This window comes from Gekko japonicus, unplaced genomic scaffold (assembly GCF_001447785.1).
Source record: "Gekko japonicus isolate JY-2015 unplaced genomic scaffold, Gekko_japonicus_V1.1 scaffold4352, whole genome shotgun sequence".
NCBI lineage: Eukaryota > Metazoa > Chordata > Lepidosauria > Squamata > Gekkonidae > Gekko > Gekko japonicus.
In genome coordinates, this window is record NW_015169919.1 from 13,115 (window position 1) to 28,194 (window position 15,080).

At 46.4% G+C, this 15,080-nt stretch overlaps 1 protein-coding gene across 4 annotated transcripts in view; it reads right to left on the reverse strand.

Moving 5' to 3' along the window:
* DAZAP1 (DAZ associated protein 1) overlaps positions 1–15,080 on the reverse strand; it is a 45,393-nt gene that overhangs the window by 2,969 nt on the left and 27,344 nt on the right. For 2 of the 4 annotated variants that reach the window (XM_015417519.1, XM_015417520.1), the window contains exons 7-11: positions 12,817–12,899; positions 8,894–9,047; positions 7,814–7,843; positions 7,040–7,180; positions 6,607–6,789 (exon numbers count right to left, since the gene is read on the reverse strand). In XM_015417519.1, coding sequence (XP_015273005.1) covers positions 6,607–6,789; positions 7,040–7,180; positions 7,814–7,843; positions 8,894–9,047; positions 12,817–12,899 — 591 coding nt within the window. Of the gene's footprint in view, positions 1–1,505; positions 1,596–6,606; positions 6,790–7,039; positions 7,181–7,813; positions 7,844–8,893; positions 9,048–12,816; positions 12,900–15,080 lie in introns of all 4 variants that reach the window. The other 2 variants (XM_015417521.1, XM_015417522.1) reach the window with 2 other exon arrangements.

The window sequence follows — 15,080 nt, forward strand, 5'->3', positions numbered from 1 at the left end:
CTACTACGGTTCACCAACTAAACTGTCTGCAACCAGCAAGCCAACTCCTTTACCATCAAGCACATCCAACAGAGAGACAGAGAAAATGTGTCTCTTCCTGAACCTACAACAGCAACCAGGAAAGAAAATTAACATATTTTCTAACATTATAGTGTCCATGCAAGCACGCTGTTTGTACGTGAAGTTATCCTCCAGCTCCCTCGCAAAGGAATGCCACCCGATACCCCTGTTGCTTTTGGATAACTCTCCAGGCGAGTGTCAAAAGAGAAAAACGCACTCACGTCTGACCTTTGGACATCACACTTCTTCCACGACAAGCTTGCTGGTGAAGAAGGGATTCTCATCTGTTAGCTATGTGCCCATAAATCTAGGGGTAATATTTAATCCGCTGCGACTAAGGCAGGGGTTACATTTTTAAAATGAAAAAAGAACATTTCCTTGCTGTGGTACTCAGCCAGAGGCAGGCCGGGAGGGGCAAAGCTGCAGAAGTTTTTAGCACCCCCACCCCGTCTACCTTGGCCTGGCTTTAATTGCGTACTTGTAAGTCAAATTTAGCTGCTGACTTCTGCTGCATAGGAAGCACTCCCTGTATTCACCCCCCCGCCTGGGTTAAGGTATAACTTGATTAACTCTTCCCTTATTCTGGCCTAAGCAGCGTCAGCAACACATATGGACCTCCCCAAACGTTTGTCTGCCTTTCCCCTTAAGGAAGACTGTCTCACAACTGGAAAAACACAGTGCGGGGCTGCAGGAGTCGCTGGACTCTCTGGGAGGCATGCCATTTCAAGTGGCACCTTCTACAGCCTACATAAGCCACGCTGTCATGTGTAACGAGTTTGTTCTGCCTTGGTTTTGTTTTTTAATCTGTCCAGGCCTAACAACTAGTCAAGGTAAAAAAAGTTGCAATCTCAGAAGCCACGTGGATGCAAAGAGTTACTGCAATTTAACACTCTTCCTTCCTCGGAGTGAGGGCAGAGCAGGTGTGTGAACTCTTTTTTTTTAGAGAGAAGCAAACCACCCTAAGTTCACTGCAGTTATCTGACTCTGTGCTGCTTCGTCTCTTCCGTGGTGTCGCTGCCCATCCCAGAGAGGATGACTGCTTCCTCTGAATTGAGTGGAGCAAGGAAAGGCTTTGGGATTACCCTTCACGTCAAAAATCAAAAGGGGGGCGGAGAGGCAGGAAGCTAACTCTCATACATCGAGTCTGTCCAGACGGAGCAGAAAGTGAGTGAGAACAGGAAACTCAGCCCTCATTTTCTGGTACTGAATGCTAATAACACGCATCTGCTCATGGCACAGGGAAGCAGAACACTCTTTACAAGGGGCCAAAGACTGAATGCAAGAAGTCTCTAGTGGAGGGCAATCATCTCCCCACCCGCCTCTTAAGAGGGGAACCATCTGCAAGAAAAACAAGGTTACTTCTCCCCCCCTCCACCCCTCCCCGATCCCTTCAACACACAAGAGATTACAAGCAAGAGGATTTGGTGTAAAGAGGCTCCACCTACCTAGGGTAACTCACTTCTCAGCCTGACCATAAGTGTGTAAACAAAGAATTGGCCCGAAGCCTGAAGGGTCTTGAGAATAGGTACCCAGCCCTGGTAAGAAATGGAGGAAACCAGGGTGACTAAACCCCCAAGAGAGCCCTGGCACAAAACCTATAATTCTCTTGGAAAGGATGAGGGAGACTTACCCACAATGCAGTGCGTATGGTCACCCTAGCGGAAAAAGGACTGACAGCATTTTGAAGACACTACCCCAAGGGTCTGTTAGGCACCATAAAAAATTCAGCAATGTCTATAAACCCCATCTAGAAATCTTAACAGCTATGCATCTTAAAGTTTAAAGCGTGCAGAACAGAAAAGACAGCCCTGCCCATATAATAACTGTCTTGCACCGGATGAGTGACATGTAAAGCAAGAATTCTTTGCAACTTGTAGTACACAGTCTTAAATTGGCAGGTAAAAAGATGTGGACATTGAACTGGCTGAGTCCTAAATCATTCCAATCCGGAGTATCGAACCTTTCCAGTTCAAAGGGCGATCTAACTTCGGACTTCTTATAGTGCCTTATCTCGAGGAGTTCAAGAAAGGCCTCGCAGTTTCTTTCTTAGGAGGATATGCCAGGTAGCAGGATTTAGCACACCAGATTTATTTTCTGCCTTCCCTTTGTATATTTTTTTCTTTGCCTCTCCCTCAACAAGCATTCTGGGCAGTGTAAGTACTAGCATTGGACTACGGGAAGTCCTGAGGGACAAACTCCCCAAAACAAAGAAAAACGTCTGCAGTTATTAGGAATCAGCCACAGGACCACAGCACCTTTAACACCAGGAGGAGGAAATGAACAAGGACGCCACTTCCCCAAATGCTCGTGGTCTCAGCATAATCCTGACCAGCACTGAGAAGACAAATGTCTTTAAAGTGCTTCTGGAAATCAGAGGCTTGAGTGGAGATGCAGTTTGCAATGCAAGTTTGCAGGTAGGCAGGAGAAAGAGATATCTTTCCTTAAGAAACAAAAGCCCAACACCACCTGAGTTGCCAGTCCCCTTTTCCTATCATTCCATCCTGTCCATTTCTCTGAAGCCAGGTAAGGAATCTCTGTCATCAAACTGTTTAGACCAGTTTGATGGGTGGGCACAAAAGACGGACAACAAAGCAAACTCATCCATTCAACGAGCCTCCTCGATCGCATGCCGAAAACTTCACAAGGCGCCCTGCCCCACCCTGCAGTCCTCGGATTAGCAAAGCTTTCCGACGCATCGAGTGTGAGAATACTTTCCTTCGCCTCCTTCAGCGGTTCCTCAAGATGTCACCTCAAACTTCCAGATGGCCTCCGAGCCCCCCCACCCCCATATGCTACAAGGAGTTTTGCTGACAGAAAACCTCTTCGAACTGCACGAAATTCAGAAGGTATTCCCACAGCCAGCAACAGCACCCAAGTCGGCCATGGGTTTTTCTGGTGCAGGAAGTCAGCCAAGTCAGAACACCTCATCCTGCAGGACCAATGCCCCTGTTTGGGGAAAGACTGCAAGGAACCTCTTCTTTACTTCCCAGCAGCTTTAACTAGTCTGCCATGCACATTTCTAAACCGCTGTGACTCTTCTTGCACTGTGATCATGAGAAGGCAACTTGAGCACTCAAAACCTTGTCGTGAGGGCCACGTGACCTCTTTCTCTATCTAGAATCTTTGTGTCTCCTTATGCTTGCAGAGCAGTCTGGGTCTCTGGGAAGGAAGAGCTGCCGAACAGCAGCAAGATTTGCAGGAACTCTGGGGACTGTGGTGTGAGACGGGGGAGGGGGCAGGGCCTTTAGGGATCGATGGGCTCCAACTATGATACACTGGTCAAAAACATCTGGGAACCAGTAACCAAGATACCACATACAGCCTATTAAAACAACTTCCACACTGCTTGGGGTTCATACCCACCCTGCTTTCAAGATGAAGGGGGGAGAGGAGGAGGAGGAGGAGGAGGAAGAGGAGGAGGAGGAAGAAGAAGACGAGGAAGAAGAAGAGGAAGAGGAAGAAGAAGAGGAAGAAGAAGAAGAAGAAGAGGAAGAGGAAGAAGAGGAGGAGGAAGAAGAGGAGGAGGAGGAGGAGATTGGATTTATACCCCGCCCTTCGCTACCCAAAGGAGTCTCAGAGCGGCTTACAAACTCCTCTCCCTTCCCCTCCCCACAACAGACACCCTGTGAGGTAGGTGGGGCTGAGAGAGCTCTTGACAGAAACTGCTCTTTTTTCAAGAACAGCTCTTATCAGAACTACGACTTGTCCAAGTCATCCAGCCAGGTGCAAGTGGAGGAGAGGAGGAATCAAACCCGGTCCTCCCAGATTAGAGTCCGTGCACTTAACCACTACACCAAACTGGCAAGTCCATTTTGTTATGCTTGAATGTCAATGAATGTCAACCTAATTCTTCACAATTAAGAATGCACTCATCAGTTTTGTGGATGATACTGAACTGGGTGGGGTAGTTCATACTTTAGAGGATAGAAATAGGATACAGCTGGACTTGGATAGGATGGATGGGGGGTTTTGGGGTTTTTTTTGCCATCAAGCCACATCTGACTTATGGCATTCCCTGGCGAGGTTTTCAAGGCAAGTATTGTTCAGAGGTGATTTGCCATCACCTGCCTCCGTGTTGCGACCCTGGTATTCCTTGGTAATCTCCCATCCAAATACTGGCGAAGGCTGACCCTGCTTAGCTTTCCAAGATCTGACGACATCGGGCTAGCCTGGGCTATCTACATCAGGGCAGGATGGAGGATTTGGTCCAGGCTCACACATTTTTGTCTTCGCTCAGCGGTCCAGGCAAATAAAATGAAGTATAACAGGGTCAAATGTAAAGAAGAAGAAGAAGAGAAGTAGAGATTGGATTTATACCCTGCCCTTCACTACCCAGAGGAGTCTCAGAGCAGCTTACAAACTCCTCTCCCTTCCCCTCCCCACAACAGACACCCTGTGAGCAGTGTTCCCTCTAAGCTGAGTTAGTGTGAGCTAGCTCACAGTTTTTTAGCCTCCAGCTCACACATTTTTGTCTTAGCTCAGGAAGGATGGCTCCAGACCAAACTGATTTATGCAGCAGCCAAATTGCTCGCTCACAACTTTAATGACAGTAGCTCACAAAGAAGAATTTTTGCTCACAAGACTCCACAGCTTAGAGGGAACATTGCCTGTGAGGTAGGCGGGGCTGAGAGAGCTCTGACAGAAACTGCTCTTTTTCAAGAACAGCTGTGCCAGAACTATGGCTTGCCCAAGGTCATCCAGCAGGTGCAAATGGAGGAGTGGGGAATCAAACCCGGTTCTCCCAGATTAGAGTCCGCGCACTTAACCACTACACTAAACTGGCTCTCACCTATATAGTGTTGCACGAGTAGTTAAAATCAGTGATCTAAATATTGGATGGATGAAACCTGGCTTGGTAGTACAACCTGCGGAAAGAATTTGGGGATTTTAGTGGATCAAAAGCTAAATACAAGCCAGCACTATGATGCAGTACTAAAAATGACTAATGCGATTTTCAGATGTGTTAGCAGAAGTGTATTTCACGGTCATGTGTGGTATTGGTACCACTGTGTATTGCTTTGGTTAGACCTCACCTGGACACCACAGTTTAGGAAGGATATCAATAAGCTGGAAAGAGTCCAGTGTAGGGCAACAAAGCTTGTGAGAGGTTTGGAGACCATGCTCTATCAGGAGAGGCCAAAGGGGTTGGGAATCCCAATGTTGGAGAAGACATCCTTGCAAGGTGAAACGATTGCCACTTTCCAATATCCAAAGGGATGTCATACAGAGGATGGGGCGAACATGTTTTCAGTTGTGTTGGATGACCATACTCAACCTAATAGATATAAACTACAGCTAAGGAGGCTTTGTTTAAATTTGAGGAAGAACATCCTGGCCGTAAGGTGTATTCGTCACTGGAACAGTCTATCTTGTGAGGTGGTGCATTCTTCATGGCTGGAGGTTTTTAAGTACTGACTAGATATCTACTTGGCGGGGATATTACAGTTGTGTTGGCAGAAGTTTGATGACCCTGTTGGTCCCTTTCAACTCTGATATTAAATAGAAGACATCCCCCCCCTTAAAGTCCTACAGAAGAGAGCATGAATGCCTTAAAGCAGCCCTGACACAAATTCTCATACATCCAAGGATAATATGGCCCTTCAAAATGCTTTGAACAGACAACGCCTCTACAATCAGGCTGCAAGCCAAATGCACTACCTCACATGACTGAACTGGAGAGAAAGGTGGAAGTGTAAAAAGGTGGAGGTATGAAACCCCTGCAGAAGCAAGCCTGCCCCAGGGCATCTGACGGCGAGGCCAGAAGCTGTTGCCTTAATCCCCCAGACCATTTCCGATGATCAGGATATGACAGAATTAGCCACCAAGAGAGTGAGCAGACAAAGGGACGAAGCATGCTTGGGCTTGGGTCAAGGACAGCTGAAAGCGACTCCCAGTAGACTCAATTTCAGTAAATTCAAATTATAACCACCAAAAAAACTATCTGGTTTTAGATGCTGGAAATTCACCGTGAAGGCCAAAAAAGCCCATGTTTTGCAGTTAACAATCCATAGAAAGTTATGTGAACTTCCACTGGCCAACTCAGGTTGCAAATCATTTCTCCTGCATTTGTTTCAGCTCTTAAGACAAAATTAGGAATCGACTGCCCTTTTTAAAGCCTCTTTCAGGCCTCAAATTTTGCTTCCAGCAATTCAATTAGGTTCGTAGCCCGCCCACCCCCAGTCCTTCAGGGTTAACAGCTCCCTTTCAGCATCCCCCATATTTGACCTAAGTCTTCTCCCACAGATGGGTATCTTGTTCCTAGAAGGCAGTCCTACCAGGTTTGAAAAAGTTGCCAAGGGTCAGCTTAAACTTAACAGCGATGACCACCACAAGCCAAGTATATCTATCCCACGGAAACACCTTTTCAAAGGGTGGAGATGGTGAATGTTTTAGAAATCTTTTGCCACAGAGCAGGGAACATTCTACGTTACGTGCATGCAACCCTGCCCCGCCCCCCCTCCACTGGGCCCTTTTGAACAATAAAAGGGAGGCAGGAAATGTTGGGAGGAGAGACCAAGACCAACGGATTCTACGCCAGACACTTACCAAACTGACTATAGGGGAATTCTGGTTGGCCGGTCGGTGGCTTGCTCATGTCCTGAGTTGGCTGAGATGGTGGTGGCGGTGGTGGGAAAGCTAGTGGTGTCGCCCCAGGGGTGGCGGGTGGTGGAGGAACGCCAGGAGGGGCAAACTGGTCAGGTGGAGGAGGTGGAGCACCATATCCAAAGCCTGAGGGGGGAAACAGGAGAGGGAACGTTCACTCCAGTGTAGAGAGGGCTCCATAGGGGAGAAGGGTCTACACTAAGCTACTTGTTTGCCTGAGGCTCAAGCAGGAAGGGGGTGCCCTCGAGAACCCTTCCCACTTCCCTACCTTCCTTTGCAAGCTCTACGAGAGATCAGGAGAGCAAATCTGAGTGTGGGCACGCGTGCACCAACACACGCAGGGGACCCTTCGCCTGCAACAATCAGGAATACTTACTGAAGGGCGGAGGGGTGCCGTATCCCTGTGGGAAGCCCTGTGGGGGTGCGAATCCTCCTGGAGGTGTAGAGACGATGTATGAGGTAAAAGGTGGCGGCGGTGGCGGTGCTCCTCGACCTGGAGGAGGGGGGCCGTACCCACCTGGGCAGAAAAGACAAGCAAGAAACAGGAGTCAAAAACAGAGAGGCTGGTGACTTCTATACCAGAATCAGCCCGTGAAGGACACCTCTTACTATATCACGAACTAAATTCCTCAGAGATTTGCGCTGATGATCGCATGCTTTAAGAATTTTCGCCTCGGGCATGCAGGCATCCCATCAACACAAGGCCAAGGGAAAGCTTCCACGGGGTTTTCTGCATTGTCTGGGGGGTTGGCTGCATCAAATGTATGGGATTATGGGGGAGATGTCTTTCGAGAGTCGCCTGGTCACACTTTTAAGGTGCCACAAACTTTTAATATTGTTTTCTTTGGCAAGGCAACCAAATTATTATGAAGCATCGTGTTCTCATTAAAAAGCAAGTGCATAACGCTCTCGACATACTGCCCTCCCCACAAGCTGTTGACTGATCAACAAATCCCAGGCATAGTACCAAAACAAAAAAAATTGCAGGAGAGCAAGTTGTAGAAGTCAGAGTTCAAAGATCCCTGGGAACTGTAGTTCAAGAGTGCTAGCACATAATTCTTCACAGCCTCACAACAATCACAATGCTGATCATTTGGCTTTGCAAAATTAATTCCAGCCCCAGAATCTTCAAGGCTCATAACACACTTACCGAGTGCTTGTCCTGCTGGTACCCACATACCTGAGGGGGAGAGAAGGCAAGGAGACCACGTCAGGTTACTCTACCTACATCCGTGACAGCAGCGTAGATGTTTTACCACCTCACTTTACACACTATTATTCTGAAGTGAGGCAGTCCGGCCCCTTTGGTGGGCAAAGCCAAGCGGGGCTTTTGAGATGGGCCTGCAGACTCAAAGGTAAAACGCTCGTGTGAGATGCAGCGGACAGCACGCTGGGCTTGAATGAGAGATCGGGTCAAATGCCTGCAGCCCAAAAGGTTAAGCGCATCAACCAAGTAAGAGACAGACACCCAGGTTTTAGGGTGTTCCCATGCCCTCTCCATGTACCCAGACAGGAACAAAGGTTGATTTTTCTTTTAAAGCACTTTTCAGGTTCCTATAGCCCACTTTCTGTGCAACAACCAAGTTATAACCTACCACTCTACTCAGCTAATGATGACAGCTTTCGCCAATGCAAAGAATGACAGAACAAAACCCACTGCCCATAAATATTTCATGGTGAACAGGCAGGGCTTCCAGCAGCCAGTGAGCAAAACTACTGCAATGTCCAGAATTGCTCCCTCCACATCATGGGTCACATCATGCAATGCAGACATAATCCTCTAACCAGGCTGGGTTGTACCTATTTATACGTATTTCAATATCAGAGTGTATAAATAAGTTAGATGCTGTCCCAACTATTTTTGTTTGTTGCTGGCGGGCAGGCCACAGACACACGCTTAAAGAACCTCAATTAACTCAAACAATGTCAGAAGGAATGGATGTGATAAGAGAACCTTACATTACATCTAACGATGTAAAGAACTTAAAGAACTCTCGCATGGCCATTTTTAAATCGGCTGCCTGCTTGGAGCATGGTGGGAGGTGGGCATGTGCACCCACTCCACCATCTTGGGAACAGGATCTTTGCCCCAAGGAAAGACTGAACGGGACCGATAAGCGAAAGAAGTCACAGTGGCCCATTTGAAATCTAAAACGGTGTTTTAAAACCATCACAAGCCCCGGTCTTGAAAGGTCAACCCAGGATCCCACCATGGACCGGAAAGAGGTACCTTGAGGCCCGTAGCCTTGCTGCCAGGCAGGTGGGGGCTGCCCTGCCCAGCCGTTTGCAGCACTTGGCATGATCCGGCTTCCCCACTGGCTGGTGCCCGTCGGCCCTGGAGTCTGGCTTTTGCTATCCCGAGGCTCGGCCCGCTTCACCTCCACCTAAACAAAGAGACCAGGTGCTGAGTGGGGAGAGGCTGTGTGGTCAAACTGCCCCGTTCTTCCCTTTCTCACACGCCCATAATTTACACTTTAAAAACTATATCTTAGCACTTTATAAACTTATGGCTAAGTACTTAAAAAGTTATTAAACTCTTATTTAAGGACACGTTATTTTAAAAAAGGAAATGTTTCTCAGGTACCATGGACATCATAGGCAGTCATTCCAAGACTCTTCATTTCATGTGAAGTTTGGGCAAAACAGACCCTCTCTGCGAGATCTGTCTTTCGTTGAAAGAAATAGTTTTACTTGCTCGTTTAGCAGCAATGGCATCTGCTTGAAGGATCTGCACTCTTGATTTACAGCTCTTAACATCTTGCTTCACGGGGTAAAAGTTTTTACAGGTAAAGTAGAAGAGATCATGGTAAAAGAAGGTGCTTTAGTCAGACCTTTTTCGTGGTGGTGGGTGGGATTTAATTGACGAAAGTGATGGAATTTAGGACTGAAGTCCACCACTTCTAAAACTGCAATTTCAACTCTGTTCATACCTGAGAAACACACATTTCGCTTTCCGTTTCTCTTTTTTTTTTTTAAAAAAAAATCAATTAAAAAAAAACTTAAGTGCCTTTTAAATGTATTTAAAAGTCTAGTGGAAGAGAGAGACTTACCTTCCCCAGGCTAACGCTTAAAGAACCTCAATTAACTCAAACAATGTCAGAAGGAATGGATGTGATAAGAGAACCTTACATTACATCTAACGAAAAAGTAAACAAACATGCAGGTAATAAAAAAATGGACAGTTGAGTCAATAAGAAGCAAAACCTTCATACTGTGTTAAGTCCGGGGGGGGAACACGACACTTTGCAAATAAGGGGACATATTTCCTTCAGGAGAACATACACCAGTGCTCCAAGGCCAATAAGAGTGCCTGGTCTACTTAAAATGAGCTTCTCATCTGGTAACACACGTTGTTCCAAAACCATACAGCTTTACATCTAAATCTGTTCAGTGAAAGCTTGCAACAATTTGGTTTGTCTCAACTACACTTAAACAAATCAAGCAGATTTGCCTCTGAAGAGTCCGGGGCATAGTCCAAAAACACTCAGGGTACAGCGAGCCCACTGAATCTAAGCAGGCCTGAATCTAGGAGATGCCTGAGTGGGAAACCATCAGTGCCCTGAAGCTCTCGGGAGGAAAAGGTGCAGTAGTGATGCTGCACAGGCAAAGCTTATAAGGCTTTGGTGTCCCCCAAGCACTCCTAGACACCCTCTGAGCAGGCAACTCAAAATTTCTATCGAACTAAAAGACTGATAGATGGGGAAGAGAACAAGGGGGACACGCATGCTCAAAGCAAGGAGCCCTAATGCACTCGAGCAACCTGGCTTCTATTTACAAAGGAAGGCCAGTTTTTCTTTTGCACTGTCCTAATAACTTTCAAGCAGAAAATTAAGATTCCAAGAGCTGCTTTGCAGGTACGACTGTTTCAGAAATTCCCCAGATGGTGGCAGTGTTTTCGAAAGATTAAGTGACATTCGTTACAAGGGCATTTGATGCTGCCAATTTAGACACCACCTGCTAAGCAGAACATCCGGAGAGTCATGTGCCAGAACACCTTTGGTCCAAGAGCCGTTTCCAGAAGCTACAGCAATACGCTTTAAACATGATTCTGCTTTAGCTCCCTTTAAGACTGGCCTGAAATATTATGGCAGTATTCCCAGCCAGTCTATGTTGCAATCTGACTCTGTTTCAGCATGACTTTTGTGCCGAAAAAGACAAAGGCTATTCCACACTCAAATACAGTAAGGCCTATGGAGGATGCTGCTTTTGAAACTGACATGTCGGCCCATTACCTTGTCCCGAGATGTTCTAAAACCCCACCTGGTGCGTTCTGTCACTTTAAAAGATGGCTCTCCTGGGTGTTCAGAACTGGTGCCAACAGCCACTGAGCACAATTTAGCACCAAAGTACCACCAGGGAAGCAAGAGCTATAAGTTCCTAAGACGGTGGAATATTACCTAAGTTACACTGACCACTCCAATACTAACTAGAACCTCCTAGTAAGTCTTTTCCAGAAATTTTGGGGACTCATTGCACGCATGTCTTTTGTTTTTAAATCAAGTTTCTAGTGCTCATTGCTGTAAAATTAGCAAGACTGTTGAGAGGCTCCAGTCAGGAAAAAATTAGGGAAGAAAACTCAAAATGTGGCAGGGCAGGACTTAATTCTGCATACCCACCTTTCGGGGGGGGGGAATAAATCGGTAAAATCTTTTTAAATTCCAATGGCATTTAACTCTGCTATGACAGCTGTCATTAATGTCTGCGCCATGCAAAACTGGAAGGCTGCAAACATGTTGGTTTTGCGCTAGAATCTCACAGGGTCCCCTCCGCTTTCCTTTTGCGGACATTGGGGCAATTTCAAGGCAGAGTTTGCTTTGTGGAACTACTCAGGCCTCCTCCTCCTCCTCCTCCTCTTCCAGCTTGCTTCCTCAGGCGAAAAGCTCTGCTCCAAGGTGAACAGCCTCATCAGAGGGGAGAGGAGGAATGCAGAGCCCTCCCACCCATCTCGCCTCTTAAGTGCTGACAACACAGTATGAAGACGACAACAACCAAAGGTCACTTAACTGTACTGTGGTTAAAAAGAATACTATTCGCTATAAAAGACCATGTGGATTCGTATCAAAGTCTCACAGTAAGTGACCCAATTTTTTTTTGTTTAAAACCATTCCTTCATGATGCTCTTGTCAAGTTTGCTCAAATTTAGTGTTCCCCAAAAGGCCAATGTAAACATGCAGCCTTCCTACTCCCTCCACCCAAAACCACCCCGGAATACGGAACACACATCTGAAGGAGTGGTAATGGGAAACTGAGGCTTCAGCAACGTGGACATTTCACTGGCGTTTCACGAGAACTTTCTACCCTGCCCATTCCAATTGACTTCTATACTTGCCTCTTGTGTGCATGTGTGTGTTGGGAGAGAGAGATGGTGCATTCCTGAACACAAAGCATGTGTGAACGAGACTGAAGGCAAGGGACTCTTACAGAAGTACCTAATACTGCTTGCTTTTATTCACACAGAGGCAGCCACATAGATGGACACATTAGAGAGGTTATGCCAAACCAATGAAGGAAGTGTTCTATACATTTCCCTGAAATTTAAGTCCAACTTTCAGGGAGCCCTTTTGGTACTTTCTTATGAAGTTCTGATGGATTTTGCACAGGATATGGAAGGGGGTCCATCCTATAGTGGTACTTCTTAGTTGGGCACGGCATCGATTAGCCCTGCTAGGCATAACTTTTTCCCAGTCCCCGCACAAATCAAGTGCGCGCCCAACCAAGAGGCCAACCCTCTCTCTGTTGCTGCACACTGAAGGGGAAGAGCCCGCCTGCGGGATCGCGGGATGGGCGGAACATAAATGCAAATAAATAAATAAATAAGAGGGACAGTGGTGCAAGAAAGCAGGTCTGCTGATAGTGATAAGGCTTCCATGCAATTCCACAGAGCCTGGAAACACAGTTTGGGCCATCTTAATAACTAGGTCTTCAGAAGGATTGTTCCTTACCCATGAACAGGCAGAAGATGCATGGTCTATTAAGCTAAAGCAGACTCATGAAAAGTCTTTGGCTGTATCTTGGAGGATTCTTTTCCCTTCAGGACTTTCCAACCAACATTACCCCCCACCCCAAACTACCAGGTCACATCCGCCAGCCAAACTGCCAGTTGCCCCAAGCCTCAGCTTTGTCTTAAGGTAAAATAAAACTACAACTACACACTTTTTTGCCCATGATGTCGTGAAAATGCATGTTGACAGCCTGGTCCACTGATTGTTCGTCCTCGAAAGTAATAAATCCAAAACCTAGCCAACGACGAAGAGTGAATCAAGGTAGCAGGGTGTTGTGACACAAAACAGGATGATGAACAGTATTAGGGGCGGACCAAGGGTTCGAGCGAGGGTTTCAGGTGACGGGGAGGGGGGCAGGAGCCCCCCAAAAAATCCAATCTGCTGGACAGGGTGCTTGGCAGTTGGAGAGGCACAGTCAGGGGCGTGATCAAATACATATTATGGGCCTTAAGTCTTCCTTGTGCCTTGGCAATGAATGCTCAAAGACATCAAAACTAACCCCAAAGAAGGATCTGTGCAGAACTGCAAAACTGTTACACTGCTGAATGCTATGGAGCTCCATTTGTTGAAGCAAATACACATACACTCCATGCCAAAGCAGCTTTTCTTTTCAATTGAATTCAGAGGTTGATAACATTAAGGGAACATGGTGCTGGGGCAGGATGTTACATTCTGAAACCCAAGATTTCTCCCTTGGTTTGCATTTTGCTTTGCAGCTAGTGCTGACAGCAGCCATTTATTGCTCTAAAGCGTTCAACAGGGAAAAAAAAGATACAGTTTCGGTAACAGTTAGTGTCTCTCTAAGCTTACCCAACAGAGTTGGGTAAGCCCATGGAGCCTTATCATAGAGAAGATTCATATTTAAAAAGACACAAAGATACAGGCCAAAACATATTGCAGCAAGTCAAAATTCTGCTTTCAGCAACTAAAGAAACAAATCAAACAAAAAATAAATGGATTGGGGGGGGAGACTTTTAAAAAACACCTCCTGCATGCAAGAGGCTGGCAGTATAAACGAAGTTAAGTTTGTAACAGCCGAAAGAATGAAGAGTCTTTTTGTTTGAATACAATGAACTGAAGGTAAGAGGAATTTCTAGCAAAAAGATGGGCACTTCTGCATCTGAGCAATGCTGCGGTATTAGGAAAGATTTCATTTAAAAGTGTAAAGGGGAGGGGTTGGGGCAGGGAGTCCTCAAGAAAATGTTTACGGATTGGCCTTCACAGAAGGAGCTCATTTTTCTTCTCCAGAGTAAGGGGGAAAGGGGCGGTGGCAAGAAAACAAAGACATTTTTTAAAGAGAAAAGGCAGCAACACCTAGATAAGAGATGAGAAACATAGCATGATGCAGGAGGACATTTTTAAAAACTATTCGCATTGGGACTAACCGGTCTTTAACTGGAAGCCAGCAATGAATATGGTGTAAGAAGGCTTTACAAAAGACTAAAATGCAGAAGCAAAAAGTTCTGCAGGTCAAAAAAGCAGAAACATTTTGTGAGTATCCACACATATGCTTCTTTGAATATGCTCATCAGTGATATATAGCTACTGTGAGGGGGGACAGAGCAAGTGGACTTGGCCGCAACGAACATGGGTCTGGTCTCCTGGAAATGTTCACAGGAGGTGTTCCCTGCATTCCCCCAGCGGCCTGCTCTTTGTCCTGAAACTCCTCTCTCAGGTTGGAACAGTGCCCCCAAAGCCAAAGGTGCTGCAGGATGAGGGTGAGGCCTTCAATAACTACGGGGAAATCATGAAAAATAATCTCCCTCGTAGCTTACATCACTGAAAAATAAACAAAGACAATTTACTCAGTTCCTCGTTATGACTGCATCCTACCGGCTCTCCGGCACTGTGATGTGTTTTGACTGCTAGACTCTGGCAGGACCTTTGAGAAACAACAGCTGATCTGGGAATATGGGCAACAATTTGCTCAACAAACTCTTTCTGTGGATTCTTCCACTGGCTCAAACCCGTTATTTGCTGCCCGCTAACCTGTACCTGACCTGAGATAGCCCAGGCTGGCCTGATCTAGTCAGATCATGGAAGCTAAGCAGGGTTGGCCCTAGTTAGTATTTGGACGGGAGACCACCAAGGAACTCCAGGGTCGTGGCACGGAGGCAGGTAATGGCAAACCATGTCTGAACGTCTCTTGCCTGGAAAACCCCGCAGGATCACCGTAAGTTGGCTGTAACTTTATGGCAAAATAATAACAAAACCGTGTACCATACCAACTATCTTTTCAATTCAATCTTTTGCTGCCACTGAAGTCCCTATTAATAGAGCAAAGGTTTCGCCTTGGCAGGGTACATTGTGCTTATATGCTTGAAGAGTTTTGGCTGATATGCGGCACACTCAAGGTAAAAATAACAGCACAGCCCACAGAAAGCCAAGTGTGCCCAAAAAGGACCAGTGTGGTGT